The sequence below is a fragment of the Tauraco erythrolophus genome, chromosome 10 (assembly GCF_009769465.1).
Source record: "Tauraco erythrolophus isolate bTauEry1 chromosome 10, bTauEry1.pri, whole genome shotgun sequence".
Classification (NCBI taxonomy): Eukaryota; Metazoa; Chordata; class Aves; order Musophagiformes; family Musophagidae; genus Tauraco; species Tauraco erythrolophus.
In genome coordinates this window covers 5,614,994-5,637,332 of record NC_141474.1, presented here as the reverse complement: position 1 = coordinate 5,637,332, position 22,339 = coordinate 5,614,994, and the positions used below count along the sequence as shown (strand labels likewise).

The 22,339-nt window shown below is 41.9% G+C and overlaps 1 protein-coding gene across 4 annotated transcripts in view; it reads right to left on the bottom strand.

Moving 5' to 3' along the window:
• Positions 1 to 21,661, bottom strand: part of CEP350 (centrosomal protein 350) — a 78,518-nt gene extending 56,857 nt beyond the window's left edge. For 3 of the 4 annotated variants that reach the window (XM_086617797.1, XM_086617798.1, XM_086617799.1), the window contains exons 1-7: positions 21,581 to 21,661; positions 9,810 to 9,895; positions 7,511 to 7,554; positions 6,441 to 6,555; positions 5,539 to 5,671; positions 2,691 to 3,307; positions 2,042 to 2,152 (exon numbers count right to left, since the gene is read on the bottom strand). In XM_086617797.1, the coding sequence (XP_086473923.1) occupies positions 2,042 to 2,152; positions 2,691 to 3,307; positions 5,539 to 5,671; positions 6,441 to 6,555; positions 7,511 to 7,554; positions 9,810 to 9,882 (1,093 nt within the window). In that variant the 5' untranslated portion in view covers positions 9,883 to 9,895; positions 21,581 to 21,661. Of the gene's footprint in view, positions 1 to 1,400; positions 1,706 to 2,041; positions 2,153 to 2,690; positions 3,308 to 5,538; positions 5,672 to 6,440; positions 6,556 to 7,510; positions 7,555 to 9,809; positions 9,896 to 21,580 lie in introns of those variants that run through there. The other variant, XM_086617800.1, reaches the window with a different exon arrangement.
• Between the last annotated feature and the right edge of the window lie 678 nt (positions 21,662 to 22,339).

The following is a 22,339-nucleotide window of genomic DNA, read 5'->3' as shown; positions in this document are numbered from 1 at the left end:
CACAACAGCTGTTCTATGCAGGGCATCAGGACAGGCATACAGCTAAACACATGCACAGCTCCTTCCTTTTGTAGGCAGAAGTTCACTGAATGCATGATCCAAATGCCTTTTGAATTGGGCCTCTTCACTGGACATACAAAACTTCTCCAAAATGTGGATTTCTATACAGATCTCATGAATCATCCATCTTACGCTTGTCAAAACTCAAAAAAAAATGCCAGTGTAGATGAAAAGTCTTCAGAGATTTGACATTAAATGCATGGACTGCTGCTGAATGGATATTTGTAAAACAATTTTGTTGAAAAGAAGCTGCTGTCCTTTTTTAATTTTTTTTTTGAGTGATTCCATAAAAACTCCTTAATGCCTTGTCAAGCTGTACCAGTAAAAGAATCTAATAATTTCCATACCAGCCACTATACTATCAACATACAAAGACACCTACAGGTTTATAATCCCGTCAGATTTCCTCCAGTCTTAAAGATGTTTTGACCAACAAGAAAAGTTATTTTTACTATGTAACAAGCAAACCCTTAAGTTGCAAAAGTAAAGGTTCTCAGGGGATTTTATTTTACATTCCCTTCTTTTTTATTCATCTGATCTCTTCTCCCTCTCGCACCTCAGTCAGTCAAAAGCAATCCAACCTCACAGCGCTCCACTGTAACCAGCCTGCACTTGGGCATCCTACCCTAGATCACCCAGGGAACAGACCTGCCAATGGTACTGCAGTTTTCCAGAGTGAAAAATTAATAAAGATTGTGTCTTGGAGCACTACCTCTGAAAACATAAAGCATGCACTACTGTTTTGGTCTTTTAGCAGCATAACTGTTAAGGAAACACACAGCATTTTTTATCATCTTTGCTCACAGTTTTAAGCATCAGAATATTGTGTTGCTAAACGAGCTCATCACCTAAAAAAGACCTTTATTCCTGTGTTGTCATTTTGCAACAACAATATTTAATGTTTTTCAAAATACCATTAAGCAAAGAGGAATGAGTAGCAGTTTTCTAAAGTTTTAGCATTCAACATTCCCTTCTACACCTTCATGCCAAATAAACCCCAAGGGTAATGCTCTGTTAATTTACCACTGCAAAGTCATGCAGTCCCCACTCCCATATCCTATCCAAGCCTTACAATACTGAAGGTAAAAGAGTTATGGAGGAAACAAAATCCAGACTATTTTAAAAGTTTCTTAAACCTTCTTCTGGTCTACCTGTTCTCCTACTCCTCAGGGAAACCAGGGAAGACCTCTAAAAAAGTCCTTGTGTACAAACCTCTGGGATATAAATTTCTCCAAGAACTTCAAGATCTGGATTATTCTGATATAAAACACCAAAGTTCTACAAGTTCAGAGATATTAAACCAACCTAATGCCATATAATCTCACCTCCACCACACATACCTGAAGGCATACCGTTTTTACTGCATTTTAAGTATTCCCAGAGGCTTTCCACAGCAGATGCCCCTCATCTCCCCTTTAGCTACCTGTATGTTCCAACTAAACCAGCAACAACTCCCACAGCAGCTGCAGGACTGACAATTTGTTAACACTATATTGAAGGGAGCAGAATTCAGGCTTCAACGTATGGTGCACAAATCACTTCAGTCATATTAAAGATGGCCAAAAAAAAATAGCAAAATCATTCACACGAGATAACTTAGGCTCCATCAAAAACAAAAAGTGGTTTGGTTTTGTTCTTTTAAACAGGAAATTGCACTCATTCATGCAAATATGTATAAAAAAGTGACAAAATTAAACAAAAATTGTTCTAAGGAAGACTTTTTTTCAAAATTCCTGTTTCAAAGCAAAGCCATCATTTGATTCTTTTTAGTACTGATCTTCTATTAGAAGTATTTTAATGAGAGAATAGAGAGAAGGATTCTTTTTTTCTTTCCATTATGTTCAACAAGTTACTCCTCCTGTGGAGATAAGTACAACATATTTAACACTCATTGCTTCCATGACTTTGTAGACGTGCACAACATAAATTTCTCTGCCTCTTAGGGACAGCTGTGTGGCTCAAGCAATTCAGTTTGTCTCACCTGCTAACTGGAGTGCTATATCTCTATACAGCTCCCGACTAATGTGGAATTCTTCCTCATGCCAGATCTTTCCATCTGGAGCGCGAATCTTTGTTTCAGCAGGATTGAAACCTGAAAAAAAAAACAATTTAAGAGTTTAAAATAGCTGTGTAAAATGTAAATAAAGCTTTTTCAGGGTGGAAGGGATGGGAAACTGCCAAGTAAGAAAGGAACTACTTGGATTTCTAATGCTAAATTAAAAGGAAGCAATATACCAGTCTGCCACCTGCTCACAGTTGAAAAACAGCAGACTGGATGAAGAAAAGATTATTAAAAACGTGAAATGCTTTCTCAATCAATACAATGTTACTAACCTCTGGGACCATAAAAAAAAACCCAAAATAAACCCAAACACTGATACAGTGAGCTTCTTTTTTGTATCAATTTGTGAGAAGAGACAGGAAGCACTTCAAAAAAATCCACAATTCTGTAAATTGGCAAGGATTTCTTTTCTTTCTTGTCCACATCTGTGATCAAACCATGCTATCCACTCCCATATTGCCCAAACACAGCTATGAGTCATGTCCCTGCTTTGACATGTTGCTCAACGAATTGAATTCCGCTCCTCCACCTTGTATAACCAACAGGGAGGGATCCTGCACCTCTGTACCTTTGTATGATGGAGCGGCAGGTGCAGCTGCCACTTTCCTGACTTTGGGAGTCACCGCATTCTCCACGTTTGTGATCACGACAGGTTGCTCAGCATATCCCGAGTGCTGCCCTCTGCCACCTAGCTCCTCAGAATGCTCCCACTGCTTTCGAATCCTCTCCTTCAGCTTCTCCAACTTTGCATCATGCTGCCGCCGTTTCAAGATTTCCAGCCTATACGCACTAGAAGTACTTGTTGCAGAAGGAGAAGACACTTTCAGTTCACTGTCCTGGGATGTGTTACTCTGAGGAGTTTTCGTGCTACTTTCATCTCCTCTGGAGCTGTTAGTTTTTTCCTCTTCCAGTCTTGGAGGTGTTGCAACCTTAAGAAACGCCTCGTTATTCTGCAAGGCATCAATGGCTGGTCGGTCATTCAAATACCTAACAACAGTCTCATCTGCTGCAGAAGAACATGGGCTTTCAAAATCTCTGCTGCGCAGATCCCGTTCATCTCGGTCATGTATCATGCGGCCTGTTAATTCCGTCTTGCCTTCTGCTTCACTGATGTCCAAACCAGAGAGCTGCTGCTTGGCCTCGAGTTGGCTAGAACTGTGATAAGGCAGAGAACTATATGTATCCCTGATGTAACAGAAGGAAAAAGAAAGTCACCATCAGAAACAACTGTAGGACCTTCCAAACCAACAAACAGCATGTTCATTAACTAAAAGAACGACTTTCTATACCTTGTCTCCTCTTCAAAGGCAAGTTCTTTTGAAGTTTGATCACCATACATTTAATAGTGCAAGTCTGACAAAACTGAAAGAGGTTTCTGTTCAAAATTTAATTTTCTGCACTCTCTAGCTGAACAGGATATACATAAAGTTGAGGAGCTGAAATTAGGGCATGCAGAAAAATCAGCAAGCAGTAACGTCAACCTTTGATTTAAAAAAAACCCACCTTTAAATAAAAAAAAAAGTGTAAAACTTCAGTGAAAAGCATCACATGTTCTCTAAAACAAAGCAATGCACACACACATAGTTCCTGGAGAGCATATTCATCATCTGAGAAAACAAATAAATTGCCCCAAAACTCCCTGTATTCGAGCATTAAAAAGACAAGCCCCTGTCAAGCAGTTCAGAGTGACCTGGCTATATTGCAACAAATGTAAAGCTTACTGAGAGCTCAGGAATTCAACAAACTAAGGATCTCTCAGCATTTATTTTCTATAGAAAAAAAACACACTCCACATTTGAATAGGCTCATGGTACATACATTGTTAGGACAAAAAGTATTTCATATTTTTACCGATGTGAGGCTGAAAATGTGAAAATCCAGCACCTAAGCTAGCTGGTTTGCTGCTTCAGCAACTGTGTTTTAATTTGAGCCAGGTTGTAACACTGTGCTTGTGAAATCATCTACCTTTCTTTCTCTAGTAGCACATTTCTCTCATACAGTGCAGCAATCATTACCTATCAACATAAAAGTTGAGTGGTTTAATCGCACAGAGTTTCACCAGAAGTATATATACACACACACACATATTGATTATTCTACACATTATTCTTTTTATTTGCTTTCCGATGCACACTTTAAGCACAGGCTACAGGTCGTTGTCAGAGAAGGAGCAATGTGTTCATGTAGCAGCTCTGATGTTAATCCCCGAATTAATCCCATCCAATGCCACACAGTCGTCTTATTGTAAGAAAACTATTCTTTTTAATTTAATATAATGGCATGAGTTTAGCTGCTCTCTTTTCTTCTTTTCCCTCAAGTCTGTTATATTTACTATATGTTTTTAAAACAAGTGACTGATGTATGTACGTTATTCCAGACAGGACAGACAACAGAACTGTTCAATTAACAAAACTGAGCCAAGGTTACACAACTGATTCAAACTAGCCTCCCATGCAACAAGGAAGGAGAAGAACCTCACAGCTGGTGCAAGAAGTGGAAAAGGAGACCAAAACTTGGACATTGGGATAACATTATTAATAGGGATGTAGTGGAATTAAAAAAAATATCACTGTCCCAATTACAGCCTAATCAGTCCAAAGCAATTCGACTTCACTGGAAGAACATTTAGAAAAAAAATGCAAAGTATGTGTTAGAATCCAATAAAAAACTATGACCAACCCAATCAAGCTATTCATCAGGGGTGCCTGCGCAAAGAACACGTACTGCTTATGAAACACGAGGAACTGAAGAAGTTATGGTAAAAGTCTTGTGGGCTCTGATATCACAGCAAGTTTTAACTAGTTTATTTGTGCCGCAGGTTCTCCTTCTTTTGGAAAGCTTTGGAGGCATCTTATATTCACTACAGTACTTTATGTAGGCTAGGAAAAACAGGCTTTCCGTGCTTTCCTTTGTTCCTTACACCCCACCATGTTCTATGGCCTGCAATATTCTGCGCCACTTTTTCTCCTCAATCCAGCTGTTCTTATTTGGGTTTCCCCCACACACAAAAAATGAATGCATCTTTAGTACTAGATGTTCTTGCTCTACACTGTCTTATGGTAATACATGTGGGAATACGTGCCGAAGAACTAACGAAACGAAGCTGGAAAAGTCCTTATTACTGAAACTAAATACCTATCAAATCTATCAGGCCACTGAGGCCAAAGCCACATCAACTTGATGATCTGGCCCCACTTCAACACATTTGACTTTAAACTCATATTCAATGAGCAAAAAACAAACGTGTAATTTTTTTTAAAAAGGAAGACACTTTTGCCCAACACCACATGCTGCTCATGTGGGTGGGTGAGGGAAGGAAGCAAATCAATTTTTGAGGAGCTGTCAAAAACATCACTATTAGCTTAATTCTGATCTTAGCACATTTTTCTTTAATTGTCAACAGTCCCAGTACGAACCTGTATGAAGCCAATGGTTCACGAAATTCCACACGATTGCTTTTTTTCACATTGCTTTCAAGAGTGGTCGCTCGAAGAGGGCTGCGTGAGGACTTCTCCTTGCTTGATTTATTTTGGCTGGAGGACCGGGAAGCTGAAGCAGAAACCAAAAGAATCCTCTATGTACCTATCTCTCCAGAAAAAGAAAGCTCTTGGGGCTGAACTATTAAGAACACAGTTTTTCCTGGGTTCGAGCAGCACTCCAAATCAGCATTTAAAGTACTCCCTCTCTCTTTCAACAAGCTCATTTCAAAAACTAGGAGCAAGGTGGTAAGTGCCTGAAACAATGATCATATTTAAAGAGAAATAATAACACTTAAACATTACTTATAAGTAATTAAATCTGTGAAAGCTGACTGTGCTGCCACTAGAGGTCGATCTGTCTGTTCTCCTGTGCCACACTACCAGAATGCTCCGAAGAGTCAATATTTAAAACAAGGGATAAATAAGAAATACTTATAAGCAAATGCTCTCCTTGAATGAAATAAAAGAAGATTTAGCATTCTATTAGGGTGTAAGAGTTGACAAACATTAAAAAATATAAACAGCTAGTCCAGTGTAAACATAGGTACATACAACCGTTATCCAAAACCCTGCCAAACACAGGGTATCGGAATGGGATAAGCACTGCTCACTCTCAGCATGGAGAAACTCTTGTCATTCCCTCCACCCAGGTGACTATGACAGCTCACTTTCCTTCCTAAGCCAAGGGAAGAAAACATTTGTTTCTCCTGGACAATCAGAGTTTCGTGAAAAAAGATTATTAACAGGAGACAACTTGGGGGCAGGGAGGAGAAATCAAGTTTTCCCAGAAGGCAGTGGCTTTCCCCTGCCTTACACAATATATCCTCAACAATACATACCCTTTCTGCTTATTTTCCTGCTAGCACTAGCAGAGGGCTTCTTGGCATCCATGACAGAATCAAACACGGCCGTGCTGGTGGGAGCTATTTCCAATTTGTTCTCTATATGACGTAGCTAAAATTTGAAGATAATGCAAATTAGAGTATTGTTTTCAATTTTTAAACTACATTTTTTTTCCCTCTAACATGACAAATTTTGCCTTGTTTTCATAAAGAATAACACTGCAGGCAAAAGCAACTTTCCGAGGCTCATGTTACAAAACTATATAGCCTTATGGCCAGAAACTATGTCAGATTATTAAGATTTATTTAAAAAGATTATCTAAACCAGGTTTTGTTCCATAGCTTTGTTTCCATAAGTAGGCTGTTGTGAAGAAATTAATAGTAACATGCCATTCAGAATCTTAATGCTTAGCCTGAACGAAACATTAATTGCACTTGGAATAAATTCTGTAATACTCTCTTCAAAACAGAGCATGATACAAAATTCCACATGTAAAACCCCACACTGATGCTCAGTTATTAAAAAAGATAAGGACAAGGCTATGAGAAAGAGCTGAATTCCCCAAAAACCCAACCTGCTTGGCTTCACTGAATCCAGGTTTTAGAAATCAGTGTGATATCCTAAGCACCTAAGTTAAGTTCCCACAGAAAGACAGCAATTCCAATACTCAAAAGATGGAGAACTATGAAACATACTGGTGGTGTCCCAGTTTCTGCCTGGTTTCAGTAAGCAGGGAGGAACTATTTTTTCAAGTTTTAAAAAAACTGAGAAGTTGCCACTTTCTTAAACAGAAAGGTAATATTACACTCCAAACTTAGCAGGTTATTACTATACTCAAGACTAAGCTTGCTGTGGCAAAAATTTCTTCTGCTGTGCACAGAAAACTTTTTCCAGGATGCAACAATGTGCAACATGCACGCACTCTAACTGCTTGCCCCATTTCCAACTTGTTTAACAATCACTGAGCAAAATAATACTTTGGCTAAAGCTTTTGTAGCCACTAACTGATTTGAAAAGGAGTAAGGGGAAAAAAACAAAAACAAACCAAATAAAAATCAGTACTTACGGCAGCCTTAGTCTGAGAAAAAGTAGCCCATGCTGCAGTTAGATCTTAAAGGGCAGAAACAAAGAAATAAATTTCTCATTAGTACATGGAAAATGATGAAATGAAATGTTGCTTCAAAACAATTTCCACGGGCTCACTAATCAAGTTCTTTTAACAACTCAATTCCAGCCCATAAATCTCTTCTATGAGAGGCTATTATCAGCCAAGACTCATCTTAACAGAGCAATAAAACATGTAAGGTAAAATTTAATGAGTTCACTAAGTTAGGCTGAATGCATTATTACACTTGAAATCAAATCTACCACATATTACAGAAGATGTTTAGAAGATAAAATAAAGCTAGTTATCTACCCCAACACAAATATCTTACATTTTTGCATTATGCTATAGTTTAACTATTTTTTTCCTTCCATTTTCTTCTTCAGCAAACTAAGCGTGAATACATATTCACTGAAAGACTCGACTCAAAAACCAAGCTTTGAACAGGTGAATTTTGAATAATAATCTTTTTGAACTGTACACCCTACAAAGAAAACCAAAGCAATGTTTGCAAAGAACAAGCAGGAGGCACTAATCAGCTTCACTCTTTTAATCTAACAGATAGCACATACTCTATGTGCAATCCAGTTCAGCAGGATGCAGGAGCATTTTCCTGTAAAAATATTTACTTCCTCAATTCCCCTCCTCTTTTGGTTTCTAATCATTTTCTTCTAATCTAATGGTTTAACAACACAACATCCAAAACCTCAATGTGGGTCAGAACCACAGGGAGTAGTAGTATGGGGAGTTTTTAAAAAAACACAATTTTTTGTGTAATCTTTTGCTTACAGTAAAAAAGCTGCCAATTTCATTTCAGGTAAGATGCAAGAAAACAAAGGAAGAGGGCTATGGAAGTAACATAGAAACAACTTTGCTTTGACTTTGAGAGATGGTGTTTCATATGCCTAGAGAACACCTCAGTTCCACAAGGTACTAACTTGAAAAGAAATTGAATATATTGCAGGAAAAAAAGAGCAATAATGTCCCCTTTCAGACTGTGCTGGTTTTGGCTGGGACAGAGTTAATTTTCTTCACGGTAGCTAGTACAGGGCTATGTTTTGGATCTGTGCTGAGAAGTGTTGATAAGGCAGAGATGTTTTCGTTATTGCTGAGCAGTGCTTACACAGCATCAAGGTACTTTCTGCTTCTCACACCACCTCACCAGCAAGGAGGCTGGGGGTGCACCAGAAGTTGGGAGGGAACAGAGTTGGGACAGCTGACCCCAACTGACCAAAGGGATATTCCGTACCATAAGGCATCATGCTTAGCATATAAAGCTGGGGGAAGGAGGAGGAAGGGAAGAGCATTAGGAGTGATGGCGTTCGTCTTCCCAAGTAACCGCGACGCGTGATGGAGCCCTGCTTTCCTGGAGATGGCTAAACACCTGCGTGACCACAGGAAGCAGCGAAGGAATTCCTTGTTTTCCTTTGCTTGTGCACGCAGCTTTTGCTTTACTATTAAACTGTCTTTACCTCAACCCACGAGTTGTGTCACTTTCACTGTTCTGATTCTCTCGCCCATCCCACCGTGGGGGAAGTGAGCGAGTGGCTGTGTGGTGCACTGTTGACAGTGGAGTTAAATCACAACACAGATAAAAGAATAATCTGTCTCTGTTTAAAAAATAACTTCTGGAGTCCAGTTTTGTCGCAGTGGAGATCATAAGACTGACCTTGAATCACAGACTTAACATGCAACTCAGCTGCTCTATAGACGAGCTTTCTTCCTCTCAGGTATGTATTTTTTTTTTTTTTTTTTTTTTTTGCCCCTTTCCTAAATTACACAGTAATTGTGACAGTAAAAAGCTAACAGGATTTCTCCAGCTCAGGGAGACAAAAGCATTGGAAGCCCTCTTGACGGCGATGTACTGCTGCCATGCAAGGGTCTTTCGCTCTTTGTCACTTTGGAACTGAGTAAGAGTCAGGAGCATCTGCCTCTCAGGCACTTCTTCACTTCTTTCAAAAGCCTACAGTTCCCAGTTTCTGTTCCTGCACTGCTCCTCCTCTACAGCACTCAAAAACATCTGTCTCTGTGCCATCTTGGCAACAATATCGTAGGCTGGCAATTCCTAATGCAGATCAGCAAATACTCTGGAGATCAGAATATGAAACTGCTATCTCTGCAAAAAGGAAACTGTATAACACGTGGTCTCAGTTTCCAAATTGAGGCAGGAGAACACTTTCTATAAAAACTCCCCGCAGTTTCAAACAACTCATGATAAAACATCTCCAAAACAAGGCAACAGAATAGAGAGAATCCATACCTCTGGTAGAATCCTTGCTTTGGTTATGCCTCGGATTTTGTAGAGGCACCTCATTTGACTTGTTGCTCCACATCGTGTCAATTTATCTACAAAAAAAAACAGCCATGTAAGAATCAAAGAGGAATAAAGTAAGAATGAAAGTATCTTATGCTAAAGAGAACGGAACCTTGATCGCTATAATGAATGTCCACCTCATACAATGATTTCAAACTTCATCATGAACAAGATCAGACAATCAGCACCAAAGCACTAAATGTGTTTACAGCTTGCAGTTTTTCAGAAACCACATAATTCTGTGGATAAAGAGAGTTTTGCTTTTGTTCATATTTATTACAAAGAAGAGTGAAGTCGATAAATGGAAACCCAGACATCACGCAATTTAGATCGCAGTCATAAGTGCTCCAGCAAGTCTGAAGACGACAACACTAAAATACTGCACACGAAGGGGTAACAGAGGCAGCACTACATGGCTTGAACCTATAAAAGTTTGGCAAAAATACCCAATTACACCAATGACAGATGAATGTGTCACCTATCTCTATTAAAGGAAAAAGCAGAACAGAACTGCGCAGCAGGACTCTCCAGCCAGGAAAACAGAAAGGACTGGAGCTGCCGTTGTTTTCCTGTGAACTTCAAAGGCAAGGCTCACAGTGAATCTAAAAAAGTGTGAACTCCGAGTAACAAACCAGGCACCCACTATCACCACAAGGTTTTTTTATAAAGAAAAAAAAAAAAGCTACTCAATCAGGAAGGATAATTTTTAAAAGAAAAGGCAGGTAATTTATGCAAATAGTTCTTTCTCACACAGTTTTTTTTCTATTTTATTATAATTATATATTTATTATAATTATATTATTATTATATAAAATATTTTTATTTCTGTTTTTCTATTCTAGAAATAGAAACTATTTCTCATAGTTTTTTATTTCTCATATATTTCTCAAATAGCTTTTCTTCATCGCAAAAGATGGGCTGTCATAGGTAAAGTTGTATCAGACTCTAAAGAAGTGCTATATAAGAAAAAAAGTAAGTTTAAGACATCTAAGAGGAGATCAAACAGCCAACAAGAACTCTGATTAGTCAGTACTGCCGCCACCCTCTCACCAAGCACCTCCTATCTGGTGGCACGTGCTTACTGAGCTGTCTTCACAACAGACCGAGAACATTTCTGTTGTAGAAAGAAAAAAATTAGGTGACCAGAGAATTAATGCACAAAGTTCTGGACCTCTGAAAGAATCATAAAGGTACATTTTCCCCTCTCTTCTATCATGCACTCCCACATATAATTTTTCTTAATTTCTGAAAATTCCTTTTGTTTTCACTTCCCTACATAGCATGCCACATAGAAGGGTATTCAAATATAAAGGCCATTCTTCTGATAAAATGAGGTTTTAAGGATACTCACAGTGATTAACAGTGAAGTTTGGTCCTCACATTTAGTCACGTAGCTTGTATTTATGGCAGTAAGCTACCTCACAAAACTGTTCTTATGCCTCAAGAAAGACTATCAATAATAAGAACACAGGTCTTCAAAAGACCTTTAGTTCTGCCTGTCTTTAAAGAATCCAAATAAATGTTCAGAAGAGTGTGGAAAACGTATGTGAGCCTATGTATCATAGAACCATTTAGGTTGGAAAGACCCTTAAGACCATCATGTCCAACTGTATGTAGGTACAGAAACACACACACACACACTAGTGAGGACCACAATAATGCAGAAATTCTAGAAAGAAGTGGGGGTGTTTTGGTTTTTAAGTATCTAGTTATGGGCAGCAAGGCAAGCGAAGTTCGAAAATTCTGCTTCTAGGACAGGTGCTGCAGAACTCATTCAAGCAGAACCGCAGCTTTGTGCTTCACATCATTCATGCTGTAAATCTTAACACTGTCCTGCCCTGGAAATCATCTAATTGATCTTTTCCACCACTGGAGCAAAGAGCTGTTGTGCTAGAAAAGTAGAAAGCAAGTATTAATAAAAATGGGGGAATTTTCCATAAAGAACCAATTTTGAGAGCTGCTTGAAATGTCATATCATACGTTATCAGGTTTCTTGCCCAAACATAAACCTAACAAAACCTACTCAATATGTAAATTTAGCATAAGAGAATTTCTGGACAAGCAATCATTTCTTAAGGGATTAAGTATCCCTCTTCAGGAAATTGCGTGGGATGTATTCTTATTGTTAGAATTACTAGTATAGTCAGGAGAACTTAGTCAGAGACTAGAATTGTTCTCGTTGATATACACACACCCCCCTATATAGAATCACAGAATGGTTTGGGTTGGAAGGGACTTCAAAGATCATCTAGTTCCAACCCCCCTGCCACGGGCAGGGACACCTTCCACTACACCAGGTTGCCCAAAGCCTCATCCAACCTGGCCTTGAACACTTCCAGGGATGGGGCATCTACAATTTCTCTGGGCAATCTGTTCCATTACTTCACCACCCTCAGAGTGAAAAATTTCTTCCTTATATCCAATCTAAATCTGCCCTGTTTCAGTTTAAAGCCATCACCCCATGTCCTATCACTCCATGTCCTTGTAAAAAGTCCCTCTCCAGCTTTCCTGTAGGCCCCCTTTAAGTACTGGAAAGCTGCTGTAAGATCACCCTGGAGCCTTCTCCAGGCTGAACAGCCCCAACTCTCTCAGCCTGTCAAAATATAGTTTATTTTATGATGCCCCTGTGAATGCAGCATTGTAATATACTCTATGTACTCCTTAACTCTCTATGGACAGTACCAGATTAATTAAAAAAAGGTTGAAATCGCTTGTTATACCTTTCATCCTAACACTCAAGTAAAAGCTGTCAGTCCTTTACCTGAGCCGAACAGAACGTCCGTCAGACAAACAGCGAACAGAGTTCTGAGAACACCTGAGTTCTTCTAACAACTCACAGATGTGTGCTGACGGTCACAGTCAATGATTCTGTCTCAGTGCCTTGGTTCAGAAGTAGATGACGCCTCTCTATCAAAGGCCACTCAACCTCTCCTCCTTCCTGTACGAGCTGCAAAGTAATCACAAAGCATCCTGCTGTATTTCTCCTAACGAATACCGGCAGTGCCAGCTCCAAGTGCACGATACGACTCCTACCAGCTTCAGTGCAGCCAGCTGAGATCCACCGAGCAGTTTTGCTTAACTCAGGTTGCTGCCGTTGGAAAAAAAGACATGGAAGAACTGAGAATTCTGGAGCTGTCTACAGTTTCAGCAAGTCAACGCTGCAGTTTCAGTCGTGACGTAATCTTCGTAACTGTAAGGGTTTGGTTTTCAGATGTCCCTCTCCTCCTCCTTTGGAAGGGTGGCAGAAGTTTAGAAGCTTTTCAAAACCTACCCACAAATCATGTTGATTCCCACCAACCTTTGAATTTCTACAGATTAACAGAATAACTTCTTTCTGTTGTTAACAGTTTACGTGAATAAGCAGCACTCTACAAAAAACAAGCACTTGTATAATTCAATACCCTGTCTCTGCAAGGAATTATTTCAGACAGAGAAGACACTTTAATGCTAGCAAGAGTACAGCTAGAGGGTGGGGGAGAAAAGAAATAAATCAAGACACAGTTGCCACGTCTATTTATAGGATTTGCATGCAGGGTAGCGAACCAGTTAAATGCTAAAATACACTGAAATGAATATTGACCAGAGAATAACATTAAACTAAAAAATTTTGCAAAGGAAGTTTAAGTTATTTTTAAAATATATTTTACATCAATACAAAAGTTGTCTTAATGTCCCATGAACAACTTTAAGAATAAACACATTGTAGAAATTATATTCTGAAATAACTACTTCAAAAAGATTTCTTCTGCTAAACTAAACAATCCACCACTATTTACTATACAACTTAAAGGAAGGGGGAACAAAAAGCAGCTCAGCATATGAAATTCCAAAGAACTTCTGAGGAGACAGCAGTGATGGCAAAAACCAGTTATCTGCAGGTTGGGTAAGGCTATGGGGATCTTAAATTTTGTTGAAAAAAGGTGGAAGACTGCAGAATCGGCAGAACTGATCTCCTAGTTATCTGATTGTTCACTGGTAGGCACAGACACCCTACACAGGTTCATTCCAGGCTGGTTTGCTGACCCTAGTCTTGGGTGAATGGTTAAAATACAAACACCATCGTGCTCTGAAACGTCAATCCCACGCCAAGCGGCCACCTCATTCTCTACTAATTTGTCCAAGATGAAAAAAAAACATACACAAGAGAAGGCACAGCAGAACTGCTGCAGATGAGAACCTAAGTGGAAACTACCAAGAAAAGGATATACTCCAAACTCCTGGAAGAAACTGAGACATGGACATATCCCACATACACTTCCACAAACGTTGGTCCTATGGGAAGATGCTGAAGAGGAATGACAGATCAGGAAGTGCATGAGAAGACATCAGAAAGGACGAAATGGAAACTAACAGAAAAACTGCCAAACAAAAAACGATGGGAAACAAGCACTGAATCTACTACCAAACATACCAAGGATGGCATTGAAAGGTACAACTGATAACAAAATAACAAGTCAACGCGGTAAGAGTACAGGATTTTGAAAAGAGCAGAAGACATGAAAGCAGAATATGTTTAGCAAAGGAACACAAAAATTTCAAGAGATGAAAAACAAGGCTGGGAAAAGAGAAAGAAAAGTGGTGAGAGAAGCAGGATATAAAAGGAACAGAATGGAGAAAGACAGGAAGGAGAGAAAAATCGAACAAATTTTTGAAGAACCAGCACAGAAGCAAAAGGAAGAAAAGAAACTGGTATATTGGTCCAACTGTAAAGCTCTTCAAGCACCTTCAGTGTGAATTTTTTTTTTCTTAGTACCACAACCTTGATAAGAAAAGGAAAGAGGAAACTCAGAAGTCATGGCACTGAAACAAGGAAACAGGAGAGGAAACTGAATCATACAGATTCAGAGAAGGCAGAGAATGTGAGCAAGAGATCGCCCACTGTTATTTTCACTAACATTTAACGGTTATGCAAAAAAAACCCAAACCAGTATGCACAGGGAACAGTATTCCTCAAGACTTTGTTTCTTATAAAAACACAAAGGATACCAAATGAAAGGGACACCACAAAAAAAAAAAAAAAAAAAAAAAAAGAAGCTTTGCTAAGAGTAGGGAAAGAAAGAAATTTAATATTGGCTTCTATGTGATACTCTTAAAAGTTTAATCCCCAAAGTGGAAGGTTTTGCTACAAACAGGGTATGGAGTGCACGAGCCCAGCACCTGACACAGTTGAAGCTACAACACGGCAGCAGAGCCAATAAAAGAAGCCATCTTTTCCTTTCTTTACGCCTTAGTCTCTCTTCCCTTATTCAGGCAGAAAGTCAATGGGATTACGTGGTAAAGCAGAGTGGACTGGGAATCTAGTGAGGCCTGAAAGTAGCTTTTTTGTTCTTTTTGCTTTAGTAGCTTTAGCTACATCATACCATAAGCTACAACCTTTGCAAAAGCAGAAGGAATGGAAGAATCAGAGAAGAGTCGGATCAGTACCAGTCCTGTACTAGCTGCTGTTGTGTCCCATAATCTACAGCTGTTCCCAAAGAGCAAATGCTTGAAGCTGCTACTGCCTTTACCTTGAAGAGAGTGAGTGGGACTGAAGAAAATGAGAACCATTCCCACCACCTCCTTCTTACCAGTGGAGATACCACTGGAGCTCCTCTCCAGGATGCTTAGCCTCGCACAGCGCCGACAGCTTCCCCATGGGGAAAATGAGCACAGAGGCAAATAAAAGGTTTTAGGGATGCTTTTTTCTGTTTACAAAAATACTTCAAGTTTCCATGTACAAATAATTGAAAGTTGACTTCTGAATCCTAAAGACCCTCTGGAGCTGCTGTCTGTCCAGCTACAGTTCTACATTTCGGGCAATAACAGACATACACAGGTGGACAGACACAATCAGACCTAGTCAAGCAAACTATTTTACTTAGCCAGCCCACTGAAAGTGATGGAATTGCTATTTAAAGGTGCCAGAAACACTTTCCACATCTCCTCAAATACCACAGAACACAATTTATGACGATATGCTTGAGTCTGGAATACAAATACCTTTACTTACTCATTTTTCTGGAATAGGAGCTTTCACGATATTGCGTTATCCCATTTAAATGAGAGCTAAAAACATCCATAACACATTGTTCTCAGACTTTTTTTGGTTATGTTTATGGGCTTAGAAAATGTTTCCTCATACAAGAGTAACATCCTTTTTTTTTTTTTTGCCTCAACATATTTTAAGACAACTTTGTCTCCTAAAGCAACAGACGTAGGTGATCTACTGACCTTCCTCAGGATTGAGGACAAGTTCCAGCACAACAAACAAATCCATGATGTATTTATCAAAAAAAGTGCCACATCTCCAGAATCTATAGCCGACTCTGTAGAATCAGACAAGTCCTGCCCCCACGTTCTTTCAATGCTCATTTACGTAATAAGCCTTCAAATGAAATGTATTTCAGGGGCAAAGGCTCTGAAAGGAAGGTAATATTCAAAATCCAAGCACAACTCCAACCACACAATGTTTCACGAACACAAACTTCATCTTAACACTTCTCCACCCATGCTATCTCGAGCCTGTAATCTCTGCTTTGCTCCTTCAAAATTATTTCCGCTACAAAGTTGGGGATTTTTCATCTCATGATTTTTGAGTGGTGCTGAGCTAAAGAGTCAATGGGTTCAAACTATTCGGAATGCCTTTATAGGTAGTTTTGCTGATATTTCATCTGACTGGATGCTAATACTATTCAACTTAGAAAACGAGACCAGATTGCACTGCACCCCAAGTGCCAGGCTGTTTGTAATAACAATGGATACAACTACGTGAAGCTGATGCAAGAAAAAGCTGGAAGTAACAAACACCAACAATGCCCAAGGAGCTTGTGAATGTTAGCTGATCTGAACCAGTAAAATTTCAGATAATATTCAGTACTTTGTCTTGTAATGCAAACAGTAAATATACCAGAGTTCCTCACGTTCCAGTCATTATGACTTTGGAAAATACTAATTAAAACCAAAAAAGCCTCAAAAGTAAAAGAAATATACCAATGAAATTTCATCTGTCTTAAGTTAGAAAAATGTTAAAAAGCTTTTAGGGATATTAAGGTAGTACAAAACAAATGAGCAATCAAGACACATCACACACTTGCAGACAGAAAAGCAGCAAAGAATTTCAGAGCACTTCACTACTTCTAGCTGTTAACCAGGAAGATAAATTACATCAACAGTCATGCACCCATCAAATGTCAAAAAATATAGTAGAAAAACATGAATATGTTTCCTGAGCTCTAAGATTAAATCACTGGCATCACTCAGCTACTAAATTTGCATCCAAACTATAGTGAGTATTTTTCTATAAATGAAACATTACCGAATCTGACTCTCTCCAACTGAATGCTGAGGATGGACACTTACAATACACTTCTGCTACGGGAAGACATGGCAACTTGCAAAAGCCTCTCTGCTTCATCACAAGCGATGTAGAAGTGATGAAAAAAAAAAAAGTCACTAAAAATGGATTAGTGGTTTTACTGAAAGCAAAATGCACTGAATGTCTTTGCAGCATCACATGCTAGGACATACTCTGAGGAAATCTATTGCAATGAATGTTGTGACAGCTAGTGTAACTTGATTCATTGTTCGAGAAGAAATCGGAGCACAAAGGCACAGAGAATACATCCATTTATTAAGGAGATGCACGTCACGGTTTGCCTATTCATTCAGAAGTTCTGTATTTTCTTTGACTTCAAAGATCTTTGCATTTCTGACAGAAAAGAAAATAAGCAACATACCCCAGTTTCAAGAATGAATAAAATACTCCTGCATTTGTTTCCTTCAAAACAAAAGTTCACCATTCCATCTCCCATTACTAAAAACTGCGTATTAGAAGATTTCAATTCTTACAGCCCATAATAAATCCATTAAGCAGAATATGCTCAAATTCTTCAACGAATCCTGTCTCATAGAATCATAGAATCACAGAAAGGTTTGGGTTGGAGGTGACCTCAAAGATCATCTAGTTCCAACCCCCCTGCCACAGGCAGGGACACCCTCCACTACACCAGGTTGCCCAAAGCCTCATTCAACCTGGCCTTGAACACTTCCAGGGATGGGGCAGCCACAGCTTCTCTGGGCAACCTGTTCTAGTGCCTCACCACCCTCAGAGAGAAAAATTTCTTCCTTAGATCTAATCTAAATCTCTCCTCTTTCAGTTTAAATCCATTGCCCCTTGTCCTGTCACTACACGCCCTTGTCAAAAGTCCCTCTCCAGCTTTCCTGTAGGCCCCCTTTAAGTACTAGAAGGCTGCTATAAGATCACCCCGAAGCCTTCTCTTTTCCAGGCTGAACAGCCCCAACTCTCTCAGCCTGTCATCTCACAAGAAACACTCCACTGTGATGGAGTCTTCTTAGAACTCACAGGCAATCCTCTCAGCCAAGTACAAGAACCAGACCTGCCAATTTTGAGAGTCTAAGACAACAGCTTTCAACTGCTCAACACCACCAAGTACGTACGAGCAGAGCAACAACTTCATCTGCAGCTCTGTCAACTGCAGGCTGATCGCTGTTTTGTTTCAAAGCAGAACGAAGTGCATAAAAACTTAAGGGAAAACGTTCCAAATGTCACTTTCTCAAGTTTGATGCCTTTGCTCTGAAATTGCATGCAGAAGTAGCATCTCAAAGATGTCTCAATGACAACATGAGACACAAAAAACAGCCCAAAACCCCAGGACAAGCAGAACACTTCTTGAACTAGCTAAAAACAGCAATGAAATAGTTTCTCATATTTAAACAATTCCATCCCATTAAATGCTTTATGTGTCTAAACCCTAAATCCAGACTTTTCTGTATCCGTATAACAATTCCACCTGATGTATTCACTATTAGCAAACATAACGCATCATGTTAATATGACCGGAAAACATCAGAGAAAAATGTAACTGGTTTTTAAACTCTTACACTTGTTTGCTATCGATCAGACCTAGTGTGAGATTCCGCCCTCGGGGATGAATGCTCTTAGGAAGCTAAAACACAGCTAGAATTTCTGTTAGCACTCAGTAAGTTTCAATTGACCTAATATAATTGATTAGTTAATTTATTTGCTTTATTCTTTCTCCAGTATATTGACAAAGGTTTCAGACTTACGCATACAAGTAATTTCATTCTCAATCGAGTAGTCCATTAACATCTATTATATCATTAGCACAAGCACCTACATCTATGGATGCATTTTACACTCAGACATTCTGATCCAGTCGTATGTCTCATATATTAACTGTATTAGGAAAGTTTTCTTTCCAACCAAAACCTTCTGTTATCATTATTATACCACTCTACTTGTTCTCATATTTGTTTGAATAGCATGAATTATATTCGTTTAAGTACATCAGTAGCACAGTTCAAACAGCTCTGCTGCACTGATTAAAAAAGTCACACTCCTGATGTAAATTCCTAAGGTAGAGCTGAGCAGATTTAGCAACTGGACAGTGATGAAGGAACGCATATACTCCTCCCCACCTTCCCTAGCAATCTTGCCACTCCTCTGTGATAGATGCAGTGCTCATCTGACTGCGTCACAAGCCAGTCCGACTCACTAACCCAGCAGAAAATTATTCACTTTTTCTTTTTTTTGTTGGCTTAATTTTCTACCAGTTTATCAAACTGAATCAGGTTGCTGCACGGTAAATGCCAGAACTGGTCAAACTGGGGGAAGAGAAGCCACAGCAGAGACCCTGCTCGCTCATCTTACATTATGCAGCTTCACCTAACTGCCACGGATACAGCAATGTAAAATAATCCAGCATGATGTGCACTAACGTTCCTGATTTCAAACACAGGCTGAACTTTAATGACGTTAATAGGGCTACTGCCTCACCTGGGCACCCTAAAGTCAATGAGACTAATTGCATTAATGGCTTTCTGCACAAGCGTGTTTGATACAACATAGCTTTCCACCAGAAACAAGCAGTGTGCCTGGTAGAGGAGTGCAAGGAGATGCAGAAAGCTCATTATACCTGAGTCAACAAAACCTTTAGAGTAGAAGTGGCAATTCCAACATTAGACTCTTACCCATTAAAGGGATGCTTTTACTATGGTAGCACGACTCGCTGATAAAGTTATTTCAGGACGCCGTCCACGTTGGGACTGTTGTATCTGTAAAGTCTCCCCAGTGGTGCAGTGGCAAACTTAAGCTATGCACCAGCTCAATACAAATTCATGCAGATAAAACATTTTATAGTTTTAAAGCCATGTCCTTTCAGTTGTTACCACGCCTAGTCTAGCAAGTCAACCAGAAAATCCACCCCAACCGCAGCGCCATTTCCACCGTGCCCTGGCCCCCCGTAGAAAGATGCCATGGCTACATAAATTAAGTTGCTCTATTTAGTGGATGCAGCGTCCCTTTCTTTCAGGTCGCGTCACCCACAGAAACTGAAGCCTTCAACAGTTTACAGAGTCCGTGTGGCCACACCTTCAGTTGCATTTCATTACCTAAAGCATTACCCAATGGAACTGTTGTAGCAACCAGAACTACACCAAGGAGCAGGAGCAAGCAGTTCATGTAACTTAGCCTGTCCGCGCAGACGGACTGACAGAATGCTCTGAGCTCAGCTGCAGCACAACAAACCAGCACCCGACCACCCAGAGCTCCTCACAAGCACTATGCTTTCGGTCGCAGTACACTCTCGAACGAGTTTTCAAGCCTGTACTCTCTGTAGCCCTGTGAAGTAGCCTAAAATGACCAAAACACAGAACTGACCGGCCAAGTTGTAAGATTTCAAGCGCAAGACACTGGAGCATTCTTCTCCACAATGAAGCTATCTGACACATAAACCTCCACATGCACGTACGTACACAATGCGCAAGGAGATGCTTGGTTGCTGAGCTACAGCTTATAGCCAAAGACAGAAAGAGATAAACTATTTCCAAAACTCGACATCAACAGTATGCATTATATCACAGAAAACTGCATCCGCAGGAAAAAAAAAAAAAAAAAAAGCCACAGTCACACTAGTATAGAAACCTTTATGCCAACAACAGCCAAAATGAATGGCACCAAAGAAGTCAGAAAACGCTCGGGGCAGACGTTACGCCGGGATGTATGAAGCACTTTCAGCGGGCAGACACCGAGCGGTCCCAGTCCTCTCTTCCCAGCCCAGCCCGGCACGGCACGGCCCACGGGCAGGAAGTCCACGGCACCGGCACAAACAGAGCGGGCATTTAAACTTTAAAAGCGCCCTCACAAGCCTGACCCGGTACAACGGGACGGCTTCCGAGGGGAGCGGGGAGCAGCCGGGCTCTGCCCGTCCCGCCCGGGCGCAGGAAGCGGCTCGGGAGGCGGCGGAGCCGGAGCCAGCACGGCTCCGCAGAAACACCCGGTTTCGGCGGGTTTCCCATACAAGGCGAAAGACGGCAGTGAAACCAGAGCTCCCCTGCCCTCTCGCTGCCTCCGCTACCCCCCGATCGAATCAGCAGCAGAAAACAAATTAAAACTAGAAGAAGAAACAGGGAGAGACTTAACGGGTAAGACGAGCGGAGCCGAGGACGCTGGAGCCGGGCGGCAGCAGCAGAGGCCGAGCCGAGTGACAGCCGGCAGCACCGCCCGCCTGCCGGCACTCCGGGCCGCCGGCCGGGCCCGCAGAGTCCCCGCCAGCGAACGAACCCGGCCCCCACCGCCAGCCCCGCCCCGGCTCCACCTCGCTCGGCGCCCCGGCCCCTAGCGGGACAGCGGCCGTCAGCGGCGCCGGGCCGAGCTCGGCCTGGGGCGGCGGCACGGGCCGCTCCCGGCGCCTTCTCACCTGGTCGCGGCGGCGGCGATCGACGCCCGCTGCCCCGGGGGTAGGTCCCGGCACATCCCGCAGAAGCAGAGAGAAGGGCGGCGGGAGCTGGCGGCGCCCCGAGCTCGGCTCCGCTGCCCGCCGGCGCGCGGCCCCCTCAGCGGCGCCAGCCCGCCGCCATTACCGGCCAACGACTGACACGGAGCGGCGGCGGCGGTGAGAGCGGCGGCGCGGGGCAGGGCGGGAGCGAGAGGCCAAATCTCGCGATAACCGGGCCCGCCGCGGACCTTCCCAACATGGCGGCGGCCAGTCGCTCCCCCTCCTCACCGCCCGCACCTCAACTTCGGCGGCGGCCATGTTGGGTGCGGCGCGGCCTCCCCACCCTGTCCCACCGCCTCGCTGGAGCGGGCCGCACCCGAGCGGCGGGGCGGCGCGGCTCCGTTCTCTCCCGGGGTGCCTCCGCGAGCAGCACCGCGGCGGCCCCGCAGCTCGCCTACCTTGCCGAAGCCGAGGTCGGGCTGAGGTGAGGAGCGGAGCCCGGAGCGTCGCGGTCGCGGCCCCGGCGCCGCGCTGCAGGTGCACCCCGGGCGGCGGGAAGGGCTGAGGGCGGCGCCGGCCGAGCGCACCTTTCATGGTGCCCGGGAAGCCCCCGCAGCGGCGCGCCTGGCCCCGGGCGAGGCAGGTCCCGGCCTCGGGGCGGGGGCGGCCGGGCCTCCCGTCACCGCACGGGCCCGGGGAGCTCCGAGTCCTTACGCTTCCCTGTGCGCCGGGCTCTCCCTC